Source organism: Pelophylax lessonae, assembly GCF_965119305.1.
Source record: "Pelophylax lessonae genome assembly, chromosome: 13".
NCBI lineage: Eukaryota > Metazoa > Chordata > Amphibia > Anura > Ranidae > Pelophylax > Pelophylax lessonae.
Genome location: NC_138780.1, coordinates 15,672,509 through 15,685,359, shown reverse-complemented (window position 1 = coordinate 15,685,359; position 12,851 = coordinate 15,672,509). Strand labels below are relative to the sequence as shown.

The following is a 12,851-nucleotide window of genomic DNA, read 5'->3' as shown; positions in this document are numbered from 1 at the left end:
CAGTTTTATAGATAGGTGAGGGCAGGAGGCCTGGAATGCCAATGCAACACATGTAAATATGAAAAACGTCCACTAGATGGCACCAAAGAATCACCAATAGCCTACACGCAATCTCCATAAACAGGCTTATTTCAAAAATATAAATGCACCAATCCAGAGCCGGCAATCAGAAAATTACCATTTATTGTTCTATCTGTATAATGCAAGGTTGCATCTGATTGGTTGCTATTTCCGAAGGTTTATCTGTAGGTAGGTTGTTTCTATGAATGGATGTCAGGTCAGACGGTGTTGTGTTTATCGCCAGGCATGCTTGGTAATCGCAGAGCTCAAGGACAATGTTTCGGCAATCTGGCGTACGCCCTGAGCCAGCTCAGCGACCACGAGGCGGCGGCAGAGAATTACCTCCACTCTCTGCAAGCGTTTAAAGATTCAGGTAGGTCTTCTTAGGGTGGGTATGACACTTTAAGGGGGATTCCAGCTCACTCTGTACTAATTATGGAACTATAATAAAATAATAATCCTATGAGCTATTATGTTTTTAAAACTGCAGCTTGTGCTATTCACTCCCCAATCGGTCAGTGTAAAAAACAAAAAAAAAAAAAAAAAAAAGGTCAGTGTTAATAACTACAAAATAAAAGAAAAAAAAAAAAAGGTCAGTGTAAATAACTAAAAAAAAAAAAAAAAAAGGTCAGTGTAAATAACTAAAAAAAAAAAAAAAAAAAAGAAAAAATAAATCAATAAAAAGTGCTGCGCAGGATGAATCAATTTATACAATCAGTGATATATAAATATATAATAAATAATATTCATATAATGTATATAGTAATATATTCATATAACTCATTCATATGATGTGAACATGCACATGAAGATATCATTAAGAATGCATAAAAGTTGTGATTTTAATCGTTGCCCGCATCCTCCACCAAAAAAAAAAAAAATTGTGATTTTATCGATGAACAATAAAAGCAAATTCTGTAGTGAATAATTGTGACAAATTAATAAAATATAATAAGTGATTCTAATCACCAGTGCTATTAAACATCTAACGGATTGTTTAATAGCATCATTGATCGGGATCACTTATTATCCTTCATCAATTTGTCACAATTATTCACTACAGAATTTGCTATTATTGTTCATTGCTAAAATCACAATTTTTTGTTTTTTTTTGGTGGAGGATGCGGGCAATGATTAAAATCACAATTTTATTTTTTTTTTTTTGGTGGAGGATGCGGGCAACGATTAAAATCACAAATTTTTTTTTTTTTGGTGGAGGATGCGGGCAACAATTAAAATCACAATTTTTTGTGTTTTTTTTTGGTGGAGGATGCGGGCAACGAATAAAATCACAATTTTTTTGTTTTTTTTTGGTGGAGGATGCGGGCAACGATTAAAATCACATTTTTTTTTTTTGGTGGAGGATGCGGGCAACAATCAAAATCACAATTTTTGTTTTTTTTGGTGGAGGATGCGGGCAACGATTAAAATCACAATTTTTATGCATTCTTTAATGATATCATCTTGTGCGTGTTCACATTATATGAATGAGTTGATATATTATTTATTATATATTTATATATCTATATTTATATATATTTATATCACTGATTGTTTAAATTAGATTCATCACATCCTGCGCAGCACGTTTTATTGTTTTTTTTTTTTAATTATGGAACTACCCCACCATGTATATATATATATATATATAAAAAAAGATTTTGTTTCCTTTAAATTACATATATATATATATATATATATATATATATATATATATATATATATATATATATATATATCATTTAAAGGAAACAAAATCTTTTTTTTTTTTTTTTAGTCATTTTTCTTTCTTAAAGCCTTTTTAAAGAGAACCTGTAATGAAGGTCGGTAGGAAATGTAGGCATATCTGAGAAACCCCCCCCCCCCCCCCCACCCCAGTTCTGGATAAAGTTCTTCCACTTGCTGTCATCGTGACACCACAGGAAGTAAGGAATTTTCTCCAAATTAAGAATGGAATACAAGCCCCCTTTCTATTCCATCCAAGCTGCCCTAGAGGGGCCAATATAAGACATTTTGGATATTCCAGACCCTCCAATATAAAACAGGGGGACATGGTGTCAGTGTGTTGGAAGGTAAAGCATAGGGAAAGGCGACAAAGTTCATAGAGCTGGATAATGGTCAGTTAGGATTACATAGTTACATAGTAGGTGAGGTTGAATAAAGACAATAGTCCATCCAGTTCAACCTGTGTAGGTGTGTGTGGCTGTAATCATCTCACATACCCCTGAATGTTCTGATCCTTGAGATGTATGTCCAAGAGTCTTTTATTTTATACTTTAATTCTGACTGCTAGCTCTTTGGGCAATGACGCCTTTTTTATTTTAATTATTGGGGGCTTTTCTTGTCTTTTATTTTATTTTGTTTTGTTTTTTTTTTTTAGGGCACCAGTCACTTTAAGCTGCTGTCCCGTCCATAATATTTTTTTCTGGTTCAGGGGCTATTTTTTTGGGGGTTTTTTTCTAAATACTTTGTAATTTTTACTTTGTTTTATGTTGATAGGACTTTAATTTTAAGTTAAACAGCTTTATTTTAATGCATTTTCTTTCTCTTTTCTTTACTTAAAAAAAAGTGAGTTTTTGTTTTAGGGTTGGTACTGTAGGGTTTTAATTTCTTTCAGGGTGTTTGCTGTTTTTTTATTTTAGGTTGATATTACTTATAGTGTAGGTTAAATTGATTTTATTGCTGCAGGGCTTTCCCTTAAAAAAAAAAAAGTGGGTTTTGTGTCAGTAGTGGTATTATTTATTGTTTTTATTTTATTTAAGGTTAAACTGTCTTTTTTTGTTTTGTTTTGTTTTGTTTTGTTTGCTTTCTTTTTAAAACGTTTTTTTTTTCAGGGTATTTTTACGGGAGGGGTTTTTTTTCAGGGTATTTTTTATGGGAGGGGGGTCATTTATTTTATATTTTATTATAGATCAAACTGCTTTATTTGCTGCAAGGCTTTTTTTTTCCAGGGGATTTTTTTTTCTTTTGAGGAGTTAACTTTTTAGGGTTATATTGTTTTAATTTTGATATGATCTTTGCTTAGGGTTAAACTGTCTTGCTGCACGGCCTCCTTATAAAAATGAATAAATAAATAAAAAGTGGATTTTTGTGTCAATAGTGGTATTTTGTTTTTTTATGTTATTTTTATAAGCCTTTATTTTAGGTAAAAAAAAAAAAATTAAATAAATAAATAAATAACAAGTAGATTTTTGTGTCCATAGTGGTATTTTGGGGTTTGTTTTTTTTAATGGTATTTTTATAAGCCTTTATTTAAGGTTAAACTGTCCTTTTTTTTGTTTGTTTGTTTGCTTTAGTGTATTTTTTCTTTTATGGATTTTATTTAACTTTTTGTGTTTGGGCGGGGTTCATTTAATTTGGGGTATTTTTATTTCTTTTGAGTATTTTTTCTTCCTCTTTTGTGTTTTTTTTTTCGGGGGGGGGGGGGGTTCATTTAATATGGGGGGGGGGGTTCATTTAATATGGGGTATTTTTCATTTGGATATGATCTTTGCTTAGGGTTAAACTGTCTTGCTGCAAGGCCTCCTTATAAAAATGAATAAATAAATAAATAAAAAGTGGATTTTTGTGTCGATAGTGGTATTTTGTTTTTTTTTTATGTTATTTTTATAAGCCTTTATTTTAGGTTAAACTGTATTTTTTTTTGTTTAAGTATATTTCTTCTTTTCTGAATTTTTTTTTAGTTTTTTTTGGGAGGGGGGTGGGGGGATAGTTAATTTCATTTTGGGGTATTTTTTCTCTTTTGGTATTTTTTTCCTCTTTTATGTTTTATAACTTCTTTAATATTTGGGGGGGTTCATTTAATTTGAAGTATTTTGTTTTTCCTCTTTTGTGTTTTATAACTCCTTTTTTTTGGGGGGGGGGGGGTGGTTCATTTAATTTGGGGTATTTATTTCTCTTTTGAGCATTTTGGTTTTTTTCTCCTCTTTTGTGTTTTATAACTCCATTTTTTTTTTGGCGGGGGGGGAGTGGGGGGGTGGTTCATTTAATTTGGGGTATTTTTTTCTTTTTAGTATTTAGTTTTTTTTTCCTCTTTTGCGTTTTATAACTTCTTTTTTTTTTTTCGGGGGGGGTTCATTTATTTTGGGGTATATTTTTTTTCTTGTGAGTATTTTTTCTTTTGTGTTTTTTAACTCCTTTTTATGGGAAGGGGGTGGGGGCAATTATTTTCTACTTCAATGGATTCACCTCCAAGTTCGTGTTTGCCATATTCTGAATAAGATTTGCTGTATCCCTAGAGAATCAAGCCAGGGCGGATTAAACAATCACTTTTAAAAATGTATAGAATGATTTTTATTATGTTTCCTCTTCTCTGCAGCTTTACAGTGCTGCTTGTAGGTGACGGCTTCACTAATAACCACAGTACAGTCCTTCAGGGCTGGTGGTCCTAATTGGGCACCAGCACATTACATTTAGGACAGGTCCTCTTTGAAGGCTTTGTGCGCTCTTGTTGCTCTTCTGTACTGATCCGGCTTCTTCTCCTCCACCAGATGATGTCCACGGTCAGTGGCAGGCGTGCGAAGGACTCGGAGCAGCCAAATTCCGTCTGGGCGATCCGGAGAAGGCCGTCCTGTACTACAAGCAGGCCCTGGCCTTAGTCTCCAAAGCCAAGGTTAGATCTCCGCGGCTCGCTGATGGCCCGGCCGAGCTGATAGGACTCTGTAAATACCAATAGACTAGAGAGGCAAAAATAGAATAAAAAATATACATATTTAAAGCCAAAAATCTTTTTTTTTTTTTGGTTTTGGATGGAGAACGGATGGGGATAGATACCCTAAAGCCAAAAATCTTTTTTTTTTTTTTTTGGGTTTGGATGGAGAACGCTTTTTGGTTATTGCTTTTTTTTTTTTTTTTTTTTTTTCAAGTCTTGCTTTTTTTTTATTTTTTTAAACTTCTTTGGTTTTTGGTAATGTGACCTATATTGTAGGTTAAACTGACTGCAAAGCTTCCTTAAAAAAATAAATAAAATAGAAAGTTGGCTTTTGTGTCATTAGTGGTACTTTGGGGTTTATTTTTTCATCTTATTTTTTATAGGGCCTGTATTTTAGGGTAAACTGCTGCAAGCTTCCTAAAAAAAAAAAAAAAAAAATGTTTGTTTTTAAAGCTTCCTTTAAAAATGTGTTTTTATTTTGTTTCACTGTACTTTTTTTTTTTTTTTTTGGGAGGGGAGGGGGGTATTTATTTTGGAGTAAATTGACTTTTTTATTTCAATATGAGCTTAATTTTTGGTTAAACTGACTTTTTTTTTTGCTGTATGGGTGCCTTTAAAATAGTTTTCTTTTTTCTATTGTGTTTTTTTCTTTTCTTTTTTTTTTTGGAGGGGGAGGGGTTTATTTATTTTCTTCTTTTGAGGTATATATATATATAATATATATATATTTTTTTTTAATTTTAACAGGACCTTTATTTTATGTTAAACTGTTTTTTTTTTTTTTTGTTTTTTTAATAGGACCTTAATTTTAGGTTAAACTGCCTTTTTTAAAGCTTCCTTTAAAAAAAAAAAAAAAAAGGTTTTTTTTTTGTTTCACTGTACTTTTTTGGGGGGTTGGGGTATTTTTTTGGGGGTATATTGTCTTTTTTTTATTTCGATATGAGCTTTATTTTAGGTGAAACTGATTTGCTTTAAAATTGTTGTTTTTTTTTTCTATTGTGTTTTTTTCTTCTTTTTTTTTTTGAAGGGGGAGGGGTTTTTCTTCTTTTAAGGTATATATATATATATATTTTCTTTTTTTTTCATTTTAACAGGACCTTTCTTTTAGGTCCTAAAAAACTGTGTTTTTTTTTTTTTTTTTTTTATTTTAGGTTAAACTGCCTTTTTTTGCTGCAAAGCTTCCTTTAAAAAAAAAGTGTTTTTTTGTTTCACTGTACTTTTTTGGGGGGTTGAGGGGGGGGGGTGGTATGTATTTTTTTTTTTTTTTGCTGTGTGGGTGCCTTTAAAATTGTTTTGAGAGTAGACAGTACAAATACAATACACTTTAATACAGGAGGAATCGGAGGGCCCTGCTCCTTAGAGCTTACAATTCTATTGTGTTTTTTTCTTCTTTTTTTTTTTTTTTTTGGGAGGGGGAGGGGTTTATTTCTTTTTTTCTTTTGAGGTATATTGTTTGTTTTTGTTTTTTTTAACAGGGCCTTTATTTTAGGTTAAACTTGTTTTTTTTTGCAACGATTCCTTACAAAAAAGTTTATTTTTGTGTTTGGTAAAACCCCCGTAAGGTCAGGTGGGTAAACCCCCCGTCAGGTTTTTCTTGCTCCCCTCCGGGAAGATTCTCCCTCTCTGTCTGTCCTGGTGACCTTTGACACTGGGACAAAAATTGATGGAAAATCCAAAATGTAAGGGTTGTCACCAGGACAGGAAGAGAAGAAAAAAATCTTCCAATGGGGACACTCGTTCTTGTGACAACCAGGGATTTCCCTCACTTTGGTGGGACTTCCTCCCATTTCCAGTTATAGGAAGTGAAGGGAAATCTCCCCCAGTGAGGACACCGAGAATTTCACTCCCTTCTCTCACTTCCTATTATGTATCTGGGAAAGCAAAAAAAAAAACAACTGATGGTGTTTTTAACCATTACTGACCTGATCCCAAAATGCATAAAAAAGTGAGGTCAGTTACTCTTTAGGGTGATGCCATCACCGGGTCTCTGTGCTTCTCTAGGCAATGCAGGCAGATCATGGCAGTGGGATTGTGCAATCAGATATTAATGTGTGTGGCTAGGTTTGGGGGGAAAAGGTCACCGGCAACTGGTTTATGGTCAGACTGATTCCAAGGTGTTCTGTTGCAGGAAGCCTCCAACGATGCACAGGAGAGGATCGTGAACAAGCTGACCGACGCGCTTCAGTACAAACTGTCCTTCAACAGACACCCAATTCAGGGTGGCGCCATACCACCACCACCTGTGCCACTGGTAACTCACCCCAAAAATATACAACTACTAAACATTGCTCGTCTACAGTATGTGTGTGTGGATAGATAGATAGATAGATAGATAGATAGATAGATAGATAGATAGATAGATAGATAGATAGATAGATAGATAGATAGATAGATAGATAGATAGATAGATAGATAGATAGATAGATAGATAGATAGATAGATAGATAGATAGAATATATACATACATAATTATTCTATTATCTATAAATACTAATTCTATTATTAAAAAATATTATTATAGATAATTGATTAATTATAAATGTTATATAAAATAATTTAATCTAAATATATTTATTATAAATCTATAACTATAGATGAATATAATAGATAATTGATATATTCTAAATGTAATATAATATAAAATAATATAATGTGTGTGTGTATATGTATATATATATATATATATATATATATATATATGTTTGGGAAAATAGAGAAATACAGTTGATCATAGACCTTACTACCAAGCCCGCATCCTAATTGTAAGATATATCGAAGAGTAGGGAACAGGGAGATGGAATTACCATGCAATCACCGGGTTGTGGGATAGAGGCCCAGGTGATACTCCCAGTAGGAGGGGGAAATGGACTTTGAAGGGCTGGTATAGTAGTGAACAACAAAGGGATTAAAAATATAATATTTTATTCAAAAAGACAATACATCATTAAAAACATACACAAAAATACATGGACATATTTGGCATATGTATCACAAACTTGACTTATCCATGTAGTAACATTGAGATGTGGCTATGGTTGGTTCGACGCGTTTCGCCTGATTGAAACAATTAGCTTCTTCAGGAACCAAAAAAGTTCTAGGCAACAATGGCCTCTGATGTAGATATTAACAGAAAAGAAGAAAAAACAAAAATTATAAAGGAACACATCATGTGTACATATAGTCAACAAACTATGCCTTTGACAGTTAGTATCAAGGCAGGTATACAAGGATATATTAATATGTTAACTTGCTCACCTAGGTCATATTGTAGGTTAGCTGGGAAAAGGGGTTCAAGATGCCCAAATCGTCCAATGCGAGCCGGGACAAACAGAGCCTTCCTCCAACAAATCCTACAGAGGGATCAGGGTCCCTCTGATGATATAGGGTGGATCGGACCTCTTCCAAGTATACCCCAATGATTATTTATCTCATTATTCAGTGCAGATGGATGCCCCCCATATATTAATATGGAGGTGCTGACAAAAATTGGCACGGTAGTAAAGGGTAAAATGTATCAGCCCAGATAGCTCTGCAAAGCTGGTATAGGAACAAAATATAAAAAAAGAGAACAATATTAGGAAAATATTGTGGCTAAACAGCCAAAAAGAAAGGGATTACTATGTAGCAAATCAAAGATCCTTTGTTGTTGTTGCTCACCTATATCAGAGGTAGATACCGCATGGAGGTCCGAGTGCCGATGCCTGCGGCACAGTTTGCCGCTGCTATCGGCGTGCTCGCCTCGTGGGCTGTTAAATAGGAAGAGATCCCACCGGAAATGCGACGCTAGCAGCGTCATAACGTCACTTCCGGTGCGGGCGCAATGCATCTGCGTCACTACCGGAGTGGCAAAAGATGGTACTGCAGCCAGGGAGGCGGTGCGCACTAATCCCATTATTGGGAGAGGAGCAAACGCCCGTGGGGGGGCGTATCTCCTCTGCTTTGCGCCCGAATCCACCCAATGTGGGGAAAGCTCATAAACGACCGGGCTCACATTGGGACAACCCGACATCAGCAGAACCCTATAAAACAAAATAGAGAAAAAAAAAACACATAATAGGTTGTTAATAAATCCCACATTACTAGACAACAGAGAAAAAAAACTGCTTACAAGGGACCAACTAAATAAACGTTGTTAATCCCTATATGCTGAGTTGGCAAGAGGAATATCTCTCATTCATGATATACCAATAATTGAGACCATAATTATAAACTATTAGCAAAAGATATTTTGCTAACTAAACCAAAAATGTTAGAAGGAAAAAAAAAAAAAAAAATTAAATAATAAATATTAATGATTAACCATTAAAACATTAAAGGACGTGTGAGTATAACCCACGTTATTTTTTTGGGGTAGACTTGTAATAAATGAGGAAAAAAAAAAAAAAGGGGGGGGGGGGGAGAAAAGGGAAAGGGAAAAGAAGGAAAATTAGATATTTCATATAGAGGAGGATATTTCAGGAAATATATTCAGAGAAATGGTTTATATGACACTGCTGTGTTCAAACCCGGCCATTTTGTGGCCTGTTGGTTAAAGATCCATTTTGCCTCCCTCTGGAGGATGATCTTGTCGGTATTGCCACCTCGTGGGTTGCTGTTTATCACTTCTAAGACCGAGAAGGAGACCATATGGGGGTCGAAACTGTGGTTGAGACCAACATGTTTGCATATAGGGGTAAATATAAGTCCTACTTCTAGATAATACAGATGGTCGTATATCCTTTGCCAAAATTTTCTTTTTGTTTTCCCTATATAGAAAGCTCCACATCTACATGTGGCTAGGTAAACAACCCCCTCGGTCTGACATGTAGCTGAAAATTTAGGCCTTAAGGTTCCTCCACGTGGCAGGGGAAGAGTGTTGCCCTCCCTTACCCACGGGCATTGATCACAAACTCCACACCTATGTGTCCCTAGTTTACTTTCAGGATCCATAGGGGCGGGAGGCCTATAGTGACTATGAACAAGTGAGTCGCCCAGGGATTTGGCCTTTCTAAAGACCAGTTCTGGTCTAGGTCTGACATACTTAGATATTGTTAAATCATCAGTTAGAAAATGCCAGTTTTTGGACAAAATAGAACGGATTTCTTGATGATGACTGTTATAGGTAGTTATCATTTTAGTAGTGGGAGAGGGTTCCTGTTTTTTAGGAGTGTAAATGAGGTCCTCTCTGTTTTGTGATTTGGCCTTCTGATAGGCTTTTTTTAGAACCCTGTTGCTGTACCCCCTCAATTTGAGTCGTTTTTTCAGGGCCCCTGCCTCCCTCTCAAAGTCCTCCTCCCTCCCGCAGTTACGGCGGATCCTTAAATATTGACAATAAGGAATGTTACGTATTAGTGGTTTAGGATGGCCACTCTGAAAGTGCAGAATGGTGTTACCGGCTGTATCCTTACGGTACAGGGAAGTGAATAAGGTTCCATCGGGAGATAGGTGTATGTAGGTGTCTAAGAAAGAGATCACCGATTTGCTGTGCTGCATGGTAAACTTTAGGTTAAATTGATTAACTGAGATGAAATGCATGAACTCCATGAGCTGTTCATACGATCCCGTCCACACCACCAGGACGTCATCAATATATCTCTTCCAAAAGAGAATATATTCGAAAAAGGGTGACGCCTCCTCGTCCGAGAACAGGTAGCGCTCCCATCCCCCCAGGTACAGGTTGGCATACGATGGGGCACATGCCGTCCCCATCGCTACCCCCTGCACCTGGAGGAATGTTTCGTCGTTAAAGGTAAATAAATTTGAGTTCAGAATGAACTCAAGAAGTTGCAATACAAAATCAGTACGAACCCAATTGGAGCGCTCCTGTTCTCGGAGGAAGGAGGACGCCACCTCAAGACCTCGAGTATGAGGTATTGAGGAATAGAGTGCCTCAATGTCAATTGCTACCAGCAATGACTGTGAGGGCACAACCATCCCTTCAACAACTTTGAGTAGTTCTACCGTGTCTTTTAAGTAGGATGGTAAACTGGCCACCAATGGGCGCAGTTGACTGTCAACATACCGGCTTGCCATTTCCGATATGCTGCCAATACCAGATACAATTGGACGTCCTGGTGGTGGGACGGTTTTCTTATGGATCTTGGGGATGGAGTAAAATGTAGGCGTAATCGGCCATTTAACCAATAAATATTCAAATAACTCTTTGTCAATCACATTGTTGTAAGCAGCATTAGAAATTAAGGCATGAAACTCAGCATTTTTTGTGGTGATCAATGTCTCAGACACCCTAGAATACCACTCCTCATTGGAGAGGATGGCCATACACATATCAATATATTGATCACGATCCATGACGACCACATTGCCACCCTTGTCCGAGGGTTTGATGACAATGTGGTCGTCATGGATCAAGCGATCAAGAGCTCGCCGCTGCGGGGGGGACAGATTGGACTCGAGATGGGAGGAGGGGACAAGGTTTTCAAAGTCCTTTGTTGTTTGCTTCAGAAAGGCCCAGACTGCTGGGCAAGTTTGTAGACTTGGAAAATTAGTAGATTTGGCTCTAAATTGGGGTTCAGAGGGGGGCTCAGGTTCCTCATCAGATGAAGGTGGAGAATCAGGGTCATTTATAGGTCCTCCACTTTCATCTAGAAGTTGGATCAATATTTTTAGCATTTTAAAATCATTGATTTTGAAACCTTTGTAGGGATCCTCGTGTGTTCCATCTTTATCGCGTTTCTTTTGATTCTTATCGAATAAGTATTTATAGGTGAGATTTCTCGCGAAAAGATGGAGGTCCTTTGTGATTTCAAATTTATTGACCCTTTCTAGTGGACAGAAGCCTAACCCCAGCCTAAGAATGTCCAGTTCATCAGCAGTTAGTTGCCGAGATGATAAGTTGACAACATCTAATCCGAGAGGGGAGGTGCCGGTTTTATCAGGTGTATGTCCAATGTACCTGTTTTCTTGTTTCCCAGCGCCTGCTGTCCGTTGGGACCTGCAGGAGCTGGGATAAGGCCTAAAGGGGCCTCAATGGGTAAACTTGTTTGTTTATTTTTAGGTTTGGTTCCAGTGTTGGAAGATGTTTGAGACGGGTCCATCTCTGTATTGAACATAGAGTACTGATTATGCTCTGTTCTAGACCCATATATATTTGTTAAGCCCCTATCAGTATGGGGAAGCTGTTTAGGTTTCGGTGTCGTTTCATGTGGCGACACCGACCTTTTTTGAGGTTTTTCCTGTTGGAAGTCCATGCGGTTCAGTCCTCCCCTTGAGGATGGTCTGCCCCGCTTTGGCTTGCCCCTCTGTGCTTGATTAGTACTTTTGTAAGACGAGGCTGAGGATGACAAGGAGGCTTCGGATTCTGTTCTAACAATATTATTGTTGTAGTTAGTATTTCTAGGAAAATTTTGTCTATTCCTTTTTTGCCAGTTCATTTTATTCCATTTGTAAGCTGTACCGCTTGCAAAGGCTAATCTATCTTTCATATATTTAAAGTCCTTTTTACCAATGATTTCTTTGTTAAATCGTTCTAGAAATTGAGTTAACTCTTGCTCTTTTCTAATAAAATCCGTAGTTTGTGAAGCTGGTTTGTTGGTTTGAAGCAAACCAATCTCCTTGTCAACCTCTTCTAAGTCTTTTGAATATTTGTTTTTCAAAAGTTGCATCATTTTTGCTGAGCAGGCTGTGAGATTATTTTCCCACTGTTCACGGAAAATAGGGTCAAGAATTTCAAACGAAGGAAAAACCTGGATACGCAAACCAATTGGGTTGACTTCATCTCTTAGGTATTTATCAAAATACCTGATGTGCCAACCCAAGTTGGACTTGCGTTCCATAAGTTTCTTTAATTTTTGGAAATATACCTCCATAGTTATATCATTAGGGGCGTATGTTGTACATGTCTGCTGAATAGAATCCAAGAATTTCTCCCAGGCAGGACCTGTTAATTGTGCCATGATGAAATGTTAAGAAGAAAGTCCCTCTCTATATAAAACGGAAGAAAGAAAGAGAGAAAAAAAAAAAAAAAAAAAAAAAAAAAAAAAAAAAAAAAGGGGGGAGGGAAGGGGGAGGGGGGGAAAAAAGGGGCTACCAAAATTGTAAATAGGGTTTTAGCCTGAATGAGAGATATTTAGTACATATATATATATGTTAACTTGCCTAAAGAGACTCTGCATATTAACATCAATTACCAAAATTTTTA

The 12,851-nt window shown here is 36.3% G+C and overlaps 1 protein-coding gene across 1 annotated transcript in view; it reads left to right on the top strand.

The window, feature by feature from the left end:
- The window catches only part of TTC24 (tetratricopeptide repeat domain 24), a 65,009-nt gene that overhangs the window by 16,758 nt on the left and 35,400 nt on the right, over positions 1 to 12,851 (top strand). Inside the window, exons 4-6 of the mRNA XM_082275252.1 lie at positions 305 to 433; positions 4,551 to 4,672; positions 6,840 to 6,962. Coding sequence (XP_082131378.1) covers positions 305 to 433; positions 4,551 to 4,672; positions 6,840 to 6,962 — 374 coding nt within the window. The remainder of the gene's footprint in view (positions 1 to 304; positions 434 to 4,550; positions 4,673 to 6,839; positions 6,963 to 12,851) is intronic.